The sequence below is a fragment of the Carcharhinus amblyrhynchos genome, chromosome 29 (genome assembly GCF_965287045.1).
Source record: "Carcharhinus amblyrhynchos chromosome 29, sCarAmb.v2.hapA, whole genome shotgun sequence".
NCBI lineage: Eukaryota > Metazoa > Chordata > Chondrichthyes > Carcharhiniformes > Carcharhinidae > Carcharhinus > Carcharhinus amblyrhynchos.
This window is the reverse complement of record NC_137352.1, coordinates 5,447,331-5,462,315: the sequence shown is the minus strand read 5'-3', so window position 1 is coordinate 5,462,315 and position 14,985 is coordinate 5,447,331. Positions and strand designations below refer to the sequence as shown.

Genomic DNA, 14,985 nt, shown 5'->3' with positions numbered 1-14,985 from the left:
GATGTGCAATGAGACCTGGGTGTCCTTGTACACCAGTCGCTGAAGGTAAGCATGCAGGTGCAGCAGGTGATAAAGAAAGCAAGTGGTTGTTGACCTTCATAGTGGGAAGATTCGAGTACAGGAGGAGGGATGTCTTGCTGCAATCATACCGGGGCTTGGTGAGACCACACCTGGAATACTGTGTGCAGTTTTGGTCTCCTTAACTGAGGAAGAATGTTCTTGCTATAGGATGCAGTAAAGGTTTACTGGACTGATTGGTAGGATGGCAGGACTGATGTCTGAGGAGAGATTGAGTCGTTTAGGATTATATGGAGTTCAGAAGAATAAGAGAAATGATCTCATAGAAACCTATAAAATTCTAACAGGATTAGACAGAGTAAATGCAGGAAGGAAATTCCTGATGGTAGGGGAGTGCAGAACCAGGGGTCACAGTCTAAGGATACACGGTAAACTTTTTAGGACTGAGGTGAGGAGAAATTTCTTCATTCAAGAGAGTGTAAGTCTCTGTGAAATTAACTACCACAGAAAGCAGTTGAGGCCAAAACATTGTCTGTTTTCAAGAAGGCAAATATAGCTCTTGGGGCAAAGAGAATCAAAGAATATTGCTGGAGAGTGAGTTCAGGCTGAGTCGGATGATCAGCCATGATTATAATGAATGGCTGAGCAGGCTTGAAGGGCTGAAAGGCTTTTCTATGTTTGTGTAGGGGTATCATTGGTTGGGCCAGCAGTTGATGCCCTTCTTAATTGCCATTGAACTGAGTGGCTTGCTAGGCCATTTCACAGTCAACCACATTGCTTTAGATCTGGAGTCACATATAGGCCAGGCTGAGTGAGAATGACAGACTTCCTTTCCTGAATAGGGGATTAATGAAGCAGAGGAGTTCTTGCTACAGTGGACAATGTTTTCATGGTCATCAATAGACTTTTTAATTCCAGATATTTATTGAATTCGAATGTCATCTGTCATGGTGGGATTCGAACCCAGGTCCTCAGAGCATTACCCTAGATCTCTGTATTATTAGCCCACTGATAAAACTACTCCAAACCGCAATCTGTGTCAGGGCACTGGCCAAGTTGGCCACACCTAAAAAGACAGTGGCTGTGACCAGGCCCACCAACTCCAAGGCACGGTGGCACAGTGATTAGCACTGCTGCCTCACAGCACCAGGGACCTAGGTTCAATTCCAGCCTTGGGTCACTGTCTGTGTGGAGTCTGCACATTCTCCCTGTGTCTGCACGGGCTTCCTCCCACAGTCCAAAGATGTGTGGGCTAGGTTGATTGGCTATGCTGAATTGATCCTAACGTCAAGGGGATTAGCAGCGTAAACACATGGGGTTATGGGGATCAGGCCTGGGTGGGACTGTGTGGGACCTATTTCTTATGCTCTTATGTGTTCGTTCTAGACTCAAATGGGCCGAATGGCCTCCTTCTGCATTGTAGGGATTCTAGAATTCTATTCTAAATAAATATGATATATTTGAGAAATAAAACACAACTACTTTCACTGTCATCACTAGGCTCCAGGTGAGTTTGGGTCGTTTCTTCCATTGACCGGTTAGGCCTGCTCCTTGCTTTCTGTAATAGAACGTGTAAATTATTTTGTTTGCAAGCCTCTAGTGATTTATTATATTTGCATAAGTACAGTATTACTTTTGCACTGGCATTTAATGTTTATTCATTCAGGTACTCCTGCAAAATGTTAACACTTCTTCCAAGCTTGTCAGCTGAGTTCATCATCTCCAACTTGGAATCTTGTCTTCAGCTCTCTGCTGTGGCACAGCACTTTATTTTTATTATTTTTTAATTGATGATAGGCCAGCATTTATCGCTTATCCCTAATTATCCTCAAGGTGATGAAGGTGACCACCTTTTTGAACCACTACAGTCCACATCATGTAGATGTCCCCTCGGTGTTGTTAGGGAAAGAGTTCCAGGATTTTGAGCCAGTGAAGGAGTGGCAATATAGTTCCAAGTCAGGATGGTGCATGGCTTTGAGGCCTTGTCCTGGATTGTTGAAGCTATACCCATCCAGGCAAATGAAGAGTAGAGCAGCACAGTGGCAGGTAAGCATAGTGGTTAGCACTGCTGCCTCTCAGCATCAGGGACCAGGGTTTGAATGCAGGTTTGGGTAACTGTCTGTGCGGAATCCACGTGTTCTCCCCGTGTCTGTGCGAGCTTCTTCTGGCGCACCAGGTTTCCTTCCAATCTAAAGACGTACTGATTAGGTGCATTGGCTATGATAAATTCTCCCTCAGTGTACCCGAACAGGCACCAAAGTCTGCCAATGAGGAGATTTTCACAGTAACTTCACTACAATGTTAATGTAAGCCTACTTGTGACACTAATATTCCATCACACTCCTGACTTGTGCCTTGCAACCAGTGAACCCATAAGAAATAGTAACAGGAATAGATCATTCAGCCTTTTGAGCCTGCTCTATTTATTAAGATCATAGCTGATCTAACTCTAAGTCCACTTTCCTGCCTTATCTCCCTAGCCCTTAATTCGTTCACTGATTAAAAACCTATCAATCTCAGCCTTGAAAACGTTCAGGGATTCAGCTTCCACAGCTTTTGGAGTAAAGAATTCCAAAGATTCATTCAGAAGAGATTCTTTATCAAACCAGTCTTATTCTGCAACCTATGCCTTCTGGTCCTACACACTCCATTGAGTGGCAGCATCCACCCAACATTTACCCTGTCTAATCCCCCAAGAATATGTTTCAACCATATTACCTGGTTTAGGGAATCAGGAGGTATGTTACGTACTGCAGTTGATAGTGGGAATTCAGCAGAGGTAAGAACACAGGTTTTGCCAAGGCCATTCAGCTCCAGGCCTCAATGTAACTTTGGTTTGAACATAGACAAGAACATAAGAAATAGGAGCAGGAGTAGGCCAACTAGCCCTTCAAGCCTGCCCCGCCATTCAATAAGATCATGGCTGATCTGAAGTGGCTCAGTTCCACTTTCCTGCTTTCTCCCCATAACCCTTAATTCCCTTGCCTACCAAAAACCTATCTACCCGCGTCTTAAATATATTTAGCGAGGTAGCCTCCACCACTTCAACGGGCAGAGAATTCCAGAGATTCACCACCCTTTGAGTGAAGAAGTTCCTCCTCAACTCCATTCTAAACTGCCGCCCCCCTTATCTTGAGGCTGTGCCCTCTAGTCCTGCTGTCCTTTGAGCGGGAAGAACCTCTCCACCTCTACCCTATCCATCCCTTTCATCACCTTATACGTCTCAATAAGATCCCCCCTCATCCTTCTAAACTCTAACGAGTACAAGCCCAGTCTATTCAGCAAAAGAGATGAACCTTAGAATGACTAGAGTGCCTATCCTTGGCATCAATAAGCTTGAGCAAAACTGGAATCTATGGGATTGGAGAAAATTGTCTACTAGTTGGAGTTATTCTAAGCACAAAAGATGATGACTGATTGTTGGAAGTCAATCATGTTAGTCCCAGACATCATTGTTGGAGTCCCTCCGGGTGGTGACCTAGGCCCAACCAGCTTTAGCTGCTTCATCAATGACCTTCCCTCCTTCACAAGGTGAGAAGCGAAAATATTTGCTGATGATTGCACATGTGTCAAGTATCGTTTGTGACTCCTCAGATTCTGATGCAGTCGGGGCCATCTTTGGAATTCTTTACTCCATGAAGCTGTGGAGACTAAGTCCCTGAACATTTTCAATGCTGAGATTGATAAGTTTTTAATCAGTGAGGGAATTAAGGGTTAGGGAGATAAGGCAGGAAAGTGGATTTAAGAGTGTTAGATCAGTCATGATCTTAATAAATGGCGAAACAGGCTAGAACGGCTGAATGGTCTATTCCTGTTACTATTTCTTATGGCTAGTCATATCACCTACTTTGGGGAGTCAGGAGGTATGTTACATGCTGCAGAATTTACAGGCTCTCTGACCTGCTCTTATAACCACAATATTTTTTATGGCTGGCCTAGTTCAGTTTCACAGTCAATAGTAATCACCAGGATGTTGATAGTGGGAATTCAGCACTGTTAAGGATACTGAATGTCAAGGGAAGATTGTGTTCTCTTTTATTGGAAATGGTCTTTACCAGCACGATGTTACTTGCCATTTATCAGCCTAAGCCTGGATATTGTCCTGGTCTTGCTCCGTATGGTCCCGACTGCTTCCAAATCTGAGGAGTCACAAACGATACTTGACACCTGTGCAATCATCAGCAAACATGTCCACTTCTGACCTTATGATGGAGGGAAGGTTGTTGATGAAGCAGCTGAAGCTGGTTGGGCCTAGGACACGACCCGGAGGAACTCCAACGGTGACGTCTCAGGATTGAGATGACTGACTTCCAACATCCACAGTCATCTTCCTTTGTGCTTGGAATAACTCCAACCAGTAGAGTATTTTCTCCAATCCCCATAGATTCCAGTTTTGCTCAGGCTTCTTGATGTCAAGGACAGGCACTATAATCATTCTAAGATTCATCTCTTTTGTCCACGTCAAACCAAAGCTATATTGAGGCCTGGAGCTGAATGGACTTGGCAAAGCATTAAGGAGCAGGTTACTACTGAGTAAGCATTGCTTGGTAGCATTATAAACAACACTTTACATGACTTTGCTGATGTTTGAGTAGATCGATAGGGTGGTAAAATGCCGAGTTGGATTTATCCTGCTTTAGGTGGACAGGATATACTGGGTGATATATCACATTGTCAGGTAGATACCCTTGTTTTACTGCAAATGTTTAATTAGCAGTGCAGCTAGTTCCAGAGCAAACGTCTTCGGAGCCAGAATGGTGTCAGGACTCAGGAGCGTTGTAGTATCCAGTGCTTTCAGCCATTTTCATACAGTGGATGAAATTGGCTGAAAATTGACATCTATAATGCTGTGGAGACCTTAGCAGCAGGCCAAGATGGATGATCCACTCAGTCCTCGTGTCTGAAGATGGCTAAAAACGCTTCAGCCTTGTCTTTTGCACTCATGTTGAGGGCCCACTGTCATTGAGGATGGGAACATTTGTGGAGCTTCCACCTCCGTTTAGTTGTTTAATTGTCCACCACTATTCATGACTGGATGTGGCAAGACTTGTAGATCTGATCCACTGGCTCTAGGACCACTTAGCTCTGTCTAGCGCATGCTGCTTCTACTGTTTGGCATGCAAGCAGTCCTGTGTTGAAGTTTCACCAGGCAGAACTTAGATATACCTGGTACTGATCCTGGCACACCCTCCAATACTCTTCATTGTGCCAGTGTGGAGCCCCAGTTCAATGGCAGTGGGGGAGATAGCAAGCCATAGGTTAGACTATGATTGAAAGCAATTCTGCTGATGTCCCACAGTGCCTCACAGATGAATAGTTTTTGAGTTGCAAAATTACTCCCACCCCCTCAGTTGGACAGGGTACACCCAGAGAGGGTGAGGTCTGGGATATTATCCATAAGTTATGATTCCATGAGTATGACTACGCCACGTGGTTGCTTCACAAGTCTGCAGGATAGCTTTTCCAATTCTGGCACAAGCCCCAGGTGATAGTATGTTGATTTGAGGGCCAAGAGAGCTGGAGTTTGCCATCATTTCCAGCACCTAGGTCAATGGCGGATGGTCCATCTGGTTTCATATTATTGACTTTTCTGTCGCAGTGTGACACAACTGAACAAGTTGCTCAGCCACTTCAGAGAGCAGTTAAGAGTCAAACACATTGCCATGGTCTGGAGTCACATGTTGGCCAGACCAGTAAAGATAGCAGATTTCTTTTCCTAAAGGACATTAGCAAACCAGTTGGGTTTTCATGATGGTTTCATGGTCATCGTTACTAAGATTAGCTTTCAAAAAGTTCCAGATTTATTAACTGAATTCAAGTTGCACCAGTTGCCACGGTGGGATTTGAACCTGTGTTCCCAGAGTATATGCCTAGACCTCCGGATTGCTAGGCCATTGACAGCAACACTACATCACTTTCTCCCCATATCCCTCAATTCCCAAGAAATTAAAAATCCGCCTGTCCCAGCTTTAAATGGATTCAATGATGGAGCAGCCACAACCATCTGAAGTAGGGAATTCTAAAGATTCACAACCCTTTAAGTGAAGTAATTTCTCTTCATCTCAGTCCTAAATTATCTGCTCCTTATCCTGACACAGTGCTTTAGATTCCCCAACGAGTGGAAACAAACTATCTGCATCCACCCTATCAAGCCTCTTCAGAATTTTGTAGGTTTAAATGAGATTACCGATTCTTCAAAACTTCATAGAATATAAATCCAGTTTAGTCAGCGTCTAATCATAGGGCAACTTCATCCCAATTTAGTGAACCTTCGCTGCGTTAGTCTTAGTAGTCAAGTTCAGCTACTAAGACTAACACTAACTTGAACTGAAATCACAATGAATCAGACAGAGACGCTCAAAAGAAATAAAACAAATGTTCATAGAATCATAGAAGTCCTATAGTACAGAAAGAGGCCATTCAGCCCATCGAGTGTGCACCGACCTCAATCCCACCCAGGCCCTGCCTCCATATCCCTACATATTTTACCTATTTCACCTGCCTGCAAGTGCAGCAGGTGGTCAGGAAGGCGAATGGGATGCTGGCCTTCATAGCGAGGGGGATTGAATATAAAAGTAGGGAGGTCTTGCTGCAGCTGTATAGGGCATTGGTGAGGCCGCAGCTGGAGTACTGTGTGCAGTTTTGGGCGCCGCACCTGCGCAAGGATATTTTGGCCCTGGAGGGAGTGCAGAGGAGGTTTACTAGGCTGATACCGGAGTTGAGGGGGTTGAGCTATGAGGAGAGGCTGAATAAACTAGGCTTGTACTCGTTAGAGTTTAGAAGAATGAGGGGAGATCTCATTGAGACATATAAGATGATGAATGGGATGGATAGGATAGAGGTGGAAAGACTCTTCCCGCTCAAAAAAGACAGTAGGACTAGGGGGCACAGCCTCAAGATAAAGGGGGGGCGGTTCAGAACGGAGTTGAGGAGGAACTTCTTCACTCAAAGGGTGGTGAATCTCTGGAATTCTCTGCCCGTTGAAGTGGTGGAGGCTGCCTCGCTAAATATTTTTAAGAAGCGGGTTGATGGGTTTTTGATAAGAGAGGGGATTAAGGGTTATGGGGAGAGGGCGGGAAAGTGGAACTGAGCCACGACAGATCAGCCATGATCTTATTGAATGGCGGGGCAGGCTCGAGGGGCCAGATGGCCTACTCCTGCTCCTATTTCTTATGTTCTTATGTTCTTAATCCCTCTAATCTACGCATCTCAGGACACTAAAGGTCAATTTAGCACAGCTAAACAACCCAACCCACACATCTTTGGACTGTGGGAGGAAACTGGAGCACCTGGAGGAAACCCACGCAGACACGAGGAGAATGTACAGAACTCCACACAGACAGTGACTGAAGCTGGGAACCAAACCCAGAACCGTGGAGCTGTGAAGCAGCAGTGCTAACCACTCTGCTACTGCGCTGCCCAATGTTACCCTATCACCCCAAAACATTTGTTTGGGACCAGTCTTCCCAGATAGTCAAGTCACGTTCATAAGTGGCAGGATGAAGTCATTCTATTGCTACTCCAAAATTAATTGTCCAAAGCGTCCATTAATAGTTCCACAACTCAAATTACTGGATGAGTGGATAAATGTGGTACTGAGCCTTGGAGATCATAAAGCTTTAGCGTGTACCTTACGCAAAGGTATTCAACCTCAAGGAAGTTAGGACAATTGTGCATTTGAGAGTGAAAGAGGGGGGAATTCCACCTACAGGAAGGTGCAATCATAGGGCACTGGTCAGGTTAGGGCCACTTCCCACAATCAAATTATATCAGCAGATAAACAGACAGGTACCACTGGACATTTAGAACTATACCCCAATATTAGTCACCACTTTCAGGATAGAAGAACTAAAGGGAAGGCAGCCACATAAACACAAGACATCAGGGACTATGCAATAAAATGTACAGGGTATAAAACATATTACAAAACTCTGATGCAATAATGACAGTTATCCATTTCAGAGCATACCAAAGTGCACGTTGCAATTTCAAAACTTTGCTTAATACCATGACAGTGGACACTTGAAAAACTGCTGCATAACCTCTTATTTACAACTTTAGGAAACCTTTCATCAAACCAATGGCATTTAGATGACAGGAGTGAAGGCATGGTAGCTAAATTTGCAGTTGACACAATGACAAGTAAGAAAGTATGCTGAGAGAGGATATGAAGAGGTTGCAAACAGATATGGATGTGAGTGGGAAAACAAATCTAGTACATGGAGTTTAATGTGGGAAAATGTGCAGTTGTTCACTGTAGTACAAAGAATTAAAAAAAGCAGAATATTACTTAAATGAGAAATGCTGTAGAATTGCAAGGTGCAGGTTAATCAAAGTGCTCCAGTGCATGAGGCACAATAAGTTAGTTTGCAAGTTTGGCAAGTAATTAAGGCAGCTCATGGAATGCCATCCTTTATTACAAGGTGAATTGAACATAAAAGGATCAGTTATACAGGGCATTGGTGAGACCACATCTTGAACAATGCGCAGTTTTGGTTTTCTTATTTTAGGATGTGAATTTGTTGGAGGCAGATTGATACCTGGAAAAAGCGAGATGCCTTATGATGAAATGTTAGACAGACTGGGCTTCATTCCACTGGAACGTGGAAGAGTGAAGGATGATTTGACTGAAGTAAAGAAGATCCAAGATTGTCCTGACAAGGTGAATGTGGAAAGGATATTTCCACCTGTGGGTGAGTCCAGAACCAGGCGGCACTGTTTTTAAATCAGGAATCACCCTTTTAGGATAGAGATGAGATGTTTTCTCAGAGGGTTGTGCAACTTTGGAACTCTGTCTGAAGAAGGTGGTGGAGGCAACATCATTGAATGCTTCTAAGGCAGAGGTAGATTGATTCTTGTTAGATAATGGAATCAAAAGCCATAGGGGTAGAAGGGAATGAAGAATTTGAAACACAAACAGCCATGATCTCATCAAATGGTGGGGCAGGCTTGAAGGGTCAAATGGCCTACTTCTGCTCCTATTTCAAATGGAAACATGTAAAGCTTTTCTCTATAGCTCATTAAAAGTCAATATCGCCAGGCTCAACCAAAAAGCAGCATTCCTGGACTTGAGCGAATTATCGAACGTTCCCCTTTGTATCTCACTGTCCAGTAACCTAATATTGCCACCACTCCACTTTGACCTGTGCTAGAAAGCACATGACCTTAGCAAACAACTATGCATATTAGGCTCTATTGCAAAGTATCCGGTGGCCATGAATTGTTGCAATACTGTCTAGACTCAAATGAAAAGTAGACATTTGACCAAAGTACGTGAAAGCGGGGGAAGGAAGAAAGTTGCGATGTATTTAACAGTCAAGCAGCTGACTAGTACTCTCAATCGAGGTCCAAATGTGAAGAGCAGTCAGTTGGCTGACAGAGGACACAGACATGGTTGGAAGCAAACACTAATGGGTTAAATAAAAGCAAAATACTGCAGATGCTGAAATCTGAAACAAAAGCAGAAAATGCTGGAAAATCTCAGCAGGTCTGACAGCATCTGTGGAGAGAGAATAGAGCCAATGTTTTGAGTCTAGATGATGCTTCATCAGAGGGGTTTAACACTGGGATTCTGAAGTAAACATTTCCAAAAATGTTGCCTGCTTTGGTAGTTTAGCGTATGCAAGTTTAGCAAGGCCTCAAGTGTCAAGAAGTGGGTGGACCACAAAGCATGTCTCAGTGTACAGATTAATTACTCTCACCAGTTCATTTCTGGGTTAGCAAAGTCAGGTGCAAGTTCACTGGCAGAATAAAACATAGTATTGCATTTGGGAACAGTTAGCTTCACTGGAAATTCTGCCTTAGAACTTATGACAATGGATATATCTTAAAGACATGGAGCAATACATGCTATGCCAATGTTGCTTAACATTCCATCTTATTTTTATTTCATAGGATGTGGGCGTTGTCAGCAAATAGCATTTGTTGCTCATCCCTAATCACACTTCAACTAAATATCTTACTCAATAATTTCAGAAAGCGGTTAAGAGTTCACCACACTGCTATAGAATCTGGAGTCGCATGTAGACCAGACCAGGTAAGGATGGCAGCTTTCCTTCTCTAAATGGCATTAGGTAATCAATGATAAATTTATGGTCATTATTACTAAGATTAGTTTTATATATCAGGTTATTAATTGAATTCAAACCTATGTCCCTAGACCCTGGGCCTGTAGTCCAGTGATCTTACCACTACACCATTATCACCATGTTCAAAAACCATGGTAACTGACATTAATCAACAGAAAGCCTGCAATGCAGAAGGATGTCGTTTAGCCCACTGGGTCTGCACTGACTCTCCACAACAGCATCTCCCCACCCGGATACTCCTACGCATTTAGCATGGCCAATCCATCTAACTGGCTCACCTTTGGACTGTGGGTGGAAACCGAAGCATCCGGAGAAAACCCATGCAGACACAGAGAACGTGCAAACTCCACACAGGCAGACAGTCACCAAGGCCAGAAAAGAACCCAGGTCCCTGGCACTGAGGCACCACTGTGTTTCAAAATGAAGTTGAGTTTCCAAAATCAGAAAGAGAAATGAAATTTTAACTCTAAATACGATTGGGGTGTCAAAATGGGATGCTATAAAGGAATCCCTTCAGCTGACTTGCACCTTATGACAGACACCGCTGAATATCTTTAGATCTGTAAAAATAATTCCTGGGTGCAAAGTTTCAATATTCACAGATTCAATCTTATGGTGAAATAAATTCTGTGTCGAACTGCACCAAAGAATAATCTTGGCTATTCCCAAGCACTTTACCCTTTGTTTGGAGGGAGGTGTGCATTCCATGGTCAACAACATAACTAATATTGATGAAGCCATCTAGAATTATATCAATAATTTTGCTGCTGGCCTTCCCTCTCCAATGCACAGTTGCATTTCACGACAAAGGCCCACTCACCAAAATCATACACAGCCAGAATGCATTGACAACAGATCAATAAATTGATCTCCATTTTCAAAGAGTAACAGCAACAGAAGCTTCTGATTGAACCTAATTGAAAAGTATGTCAGCATCAATGTTGGAACAGGAAGTAAATCAATGTTATTTTAAAAATGCATTCTTAAAATGCAAATTGTTTTCAGTGAGAACAACGGTAGTAATTACATGCACCACTTAAATCTTCTTAAATCACAACTTCATTTTTTTAAATGCTAGCCTAGTGTGTCAACTATTCAACATATGATTCAACGTTTGGCTGCACCATAAGGATCCATACATTCCAAGCTTGATTCGAATGTTATCGTAGCAATTTATTTGATCACGGTCAGGGTAGCATAGTTCAGATGGCTTTGATTAGCCTGTATGTTGCTGAGCTACTGAAGGGGGAAAAAAAGGGAGAGAAAAAAAAAATCAGCCTAGATTACAGCTCTTGATGAGTGACTCTGGACATTAGACATGAGCTCAGATATCAGTTGAGAGATTAAAATATATGCACAATGATTTTCAAGCCTTAGAAAAAATTGAAGCATAAATCGTTTCAAATCTGTAATAACTGATCACCTTTGAATGATCTTTGACAATAAGGTTTTAAAAGGACTATCTGAAAATCTGCAGCCAAGGGCTTTGTAAATGCAAAACAATGCACGTAAAGTATTAGTTTTACTTTGAGTTGGTTTAAAAAATAGGCTATTTGACAGCATGTGTGCAAGTTAAGTATTTTTAAAATAATAAACGTAATAGTTCAAAGAACTAGGGGAATCACTTCAATACAAAATAAGGCGGCCCCAGGTGCCATCCCTATTCGATGAAGTGATACCCTGATTCAGGATGAAAAAAATTGACAATTTGTAATTGCTACTGAAAGTGTATGGTGATTGGGTGTGACCATACAAGACGTAACTACAGAATAGATTCAAAGATCATCAGGTAAAGTAATATCAAGCTGGCAAAGCCTTCAGAATCCAATAAACTGCCATACTCCCAAGTACTGCAAGTCAGCTGCATTAACAAAAGTCATTTTTGAAATACGTTCATAATGCCCAACTGCTGATGCACTGGTCTTCATTCAAGCTCGAAATATTGGGAGATTTCCCTCATTCACAAATCTATTGCTTTCGGAATCTAAGTTATTGCAGCTCAAACATAAATAGGGGTTACATCATCAAGAATAGGTTGAGTGATGTAGTAATCTCCCGGCCACTTTAAGGGAAGGTGGTGGGGTAGGCAGATCTGCAGATATGAGGCCCACAAATACAGCAACTAATACAATTACATCAACAGCTATGAAATACATAATTTTGTTTTGATTTACGAAAGCGTTAAAATTCTGTTACTATGGTAGACATGTATCAAAAAACACCCATCAATGCACATTTTGTTTTGCATATTACTGAGTGGTTACACGCATAAGTATGGAAAGGGTTTTTTGATGCTTGCCATTTTGGAAGTGCTATTTCCTAAAGACTATGACTGTCACCAACTACCCACACGATCTGTCACCTTAAAAGGCTGTGGAAGTACTGCACAAGAACTACAGTTAAAAGATCTTATTTCAGAAGCTATACTTCTAAAAAAAGACAGGACCAACGTAGTTATGATAGTCCTGCAGAACAATACTAAATTGCTCAATGCAACTACTTGCTAGAAATAACGTGCTTCTCATATATTGCCATCAGGGGCTATTTTTTTATTAAACCACAAAACTCAAAATTACTCAGTTTCAATAACTTTCTAAGCCAAGTAATAACATTATACCAAAATGAATCATTCAAGCCCTGAAATACTGGACAGAGGGAGGTGAGGGGGTGTGGTTAATGGAAGGTTTGCTGAGAATTTGCCAAATTATTTCTTTTAAAAAACTTTACTCCCTTACAACTCAGAAAAAGAATCATTGACAGTTATTCCCCCACCTTCTCCCTTCAATAAAGTTGCAGAGAAAGATGAATTTCAGCTTGGGGTGGATTACAGCCTTGGGTCTCTTAAATATATATATATAGAATTTTTAAACTGAAGTTGCAAACGATGCATTAAAGGTGAATTAGTAGTAATGGGAGAATTTTTTAAAAAATCCCCCACCTCTTCGAATGAAGTTGCAGAGAAAGATGAATTTCAGTCTTAAGTGCCTTAATAGTTTTACACACATAATATATATGCACATTAAGAACCTGTAAAATGATGAATGTCGATGCAGAGAAAGTAATGGGTGCAATTTTTTTAAAAAATTGCAGAGATGCACAGAAGATGAGGGCAGGAGAGAAGAGTGGGGGGATAAAAAAAATTGAGCAGAATTTGCTGAACATGATGGCGGTCGCTGGAGGAAAGCCCGCCAAACAGGTGATTAGAAATGCAAAGGGAGCTGGGGCTGTAACTCCAGCTCAGGGCAAGAGGAGGAGGAAGGCAGGGGGGTGGGGTTGACGTTTTCTTTTGGATTATATATATTTTTAAATGCACCTTTTTTGAGGAGACGGGGGAAGGGGGGGGTGTGAGGGAGGAAACTTTTCCAAGAGGGAACAGGATTCCCGAGGAGGGAGAGACACAAGATCTTCATTTTTTTTGGTTAGAGAAAAAACTCGACCACCTCCCCTTCTCCGTCCCTGGATGTCAGGATCTGTCAGACAGGCCGGTGCTCCATGCCAGCTCCCCACCGAGCTCAATAAACACTTCACCCCCTCTCTGCATACCCCCCCACCCGCCGCCTCACCTTTCTCACTGCCTTTATTTAATTTTTGGGACAATTTTTTTGTAGGGGGGAAAGGGAGGGGAGATTTACCTCACTGCTGCTGCTTTCTCCGAAGAGGTCGTGGAACTTGTGCAGGTTCTTGCCGATGGCGGCCGAGACGGGCAGGGCGGCGTCGAATCCGTGTTTTAAATCCTTCCTCAAGCTCGGGGTCCGCGACCGTCCCGATTTTTTCCAGGGCCGAGCTGGGAAACGGGTCCGAGCTGTGTGCGCCATTTTAGGGAGTCTGTTTGTGTGTGTGTGTGTGTATGTGTGTGTGAGGGGAGGAGGAGGGGGGAGGAGAGGAAGGCATCCCTCGCCGCCCCGCAACCTGTATAACGCAGCCGCCGCCCCCCTTTGCCGCCGCCGGAGGGTAGGTGCCCTATTCAGGGGTCGGGGCGCCAGGGAGGAGCCGATGGGGGCGTCGCAGGAGCAGGCCACCGGCCCCGCTAACTGAATATCTCAGCCCGGCAGCGCCGGACTCCCGAGCTCGGGGAATTGGGATATTCATGGTCCCGGGGGCGAGGGTGGGCGGGGAAGCTGGCGTGCCGCCCTGAACCGTGGATTGCCAGCCGAAGGATAGGCGCGTTGCTACGAAAGGCAGTATTCATATTCAGCTTCCCGCGTCCCAAAACTAACTGGGAGCAAGCCAGGAAAGCCGAATAATGAAGACTCCATCCGTGGACTTCTCCGATTTAGTTCTGCAATAATCAGCGGCCGGGGCCCAGAAGCCGTTAACCCTGTATCAGCATATTTCAGCAACAGCTTAGTGGTTGTAAATAGGCACACTTACAATATCCATGGGTCGGGCACTAAGCCATATTACGACATCGTTATTTCAACTGAATAACACAGTACTGATATGGTGTCAATAATACTGTATTAGCCACTGTCCAGGGTCCAGAGGGAACTCTGCAATCATAACTCAGCAGCAAAATGCAAGGGTATATAAGAAAATGTTAAGTGCACTTGATAAAAGTGCACAACCATTTATTTATTTAAAAGAATGCAGGCAATAAAGCTTGTTGGAAACACTGCATGTAGCCAACGTGGTGAGGGTCAGATTTTCTCAGCGCTACATTCGCGTGCTTTTTCAATTAAAATGCGATTGAATGGGCAATTTTCTGATATGGGCATTGACGGGGCAAACGTGCCATGTGGAAGTGCAAACATAAGTTCCTTGCTATTAATTGCTAGTCAGTTACAAAGCAGCCCACAGACCCCCACACTCAACACTTGTAGTGTTTGCACCCCAGCTGCCACTGTGCTGTGACGCAACTTAAAATGCATTATGTGCAAGG

At 43.4% G+C, this 14,985-nt stretch overlaps 1 protein-coding gene across 3 annotated transcripts in view; it reads right to left on the bottom strand.

Annotated features, from left to right (window-relative positions):
• Nucleotides 1-13,935, bottom strand: part of kmt2a (lysine (K)-specific methyltransferase 2A) — a 153,789-nt gene extending 139,854 nt beyond the window's left edge. For all 3 annotated transcript variants that reach the window (XM_080214813.1, XM_080214814.1, XM_080214815.1), the window contains exon 1: nucleotides 13,739-13,935. In XM_080214813.1, coding sequence (XP_080070939.1) covers nucleotides 13,739-13,921 — 183 coding nt within the window. In that variant the 5' untranslated portion in view covers nucleotides 13,922-13,935. The remainder of the gene's footprint in view (nucleotides 1-13,738) is intronic.
• Between the last annotated feature and the right edge of the window lie 1,050 nt (nucleotides 13,936-14,985).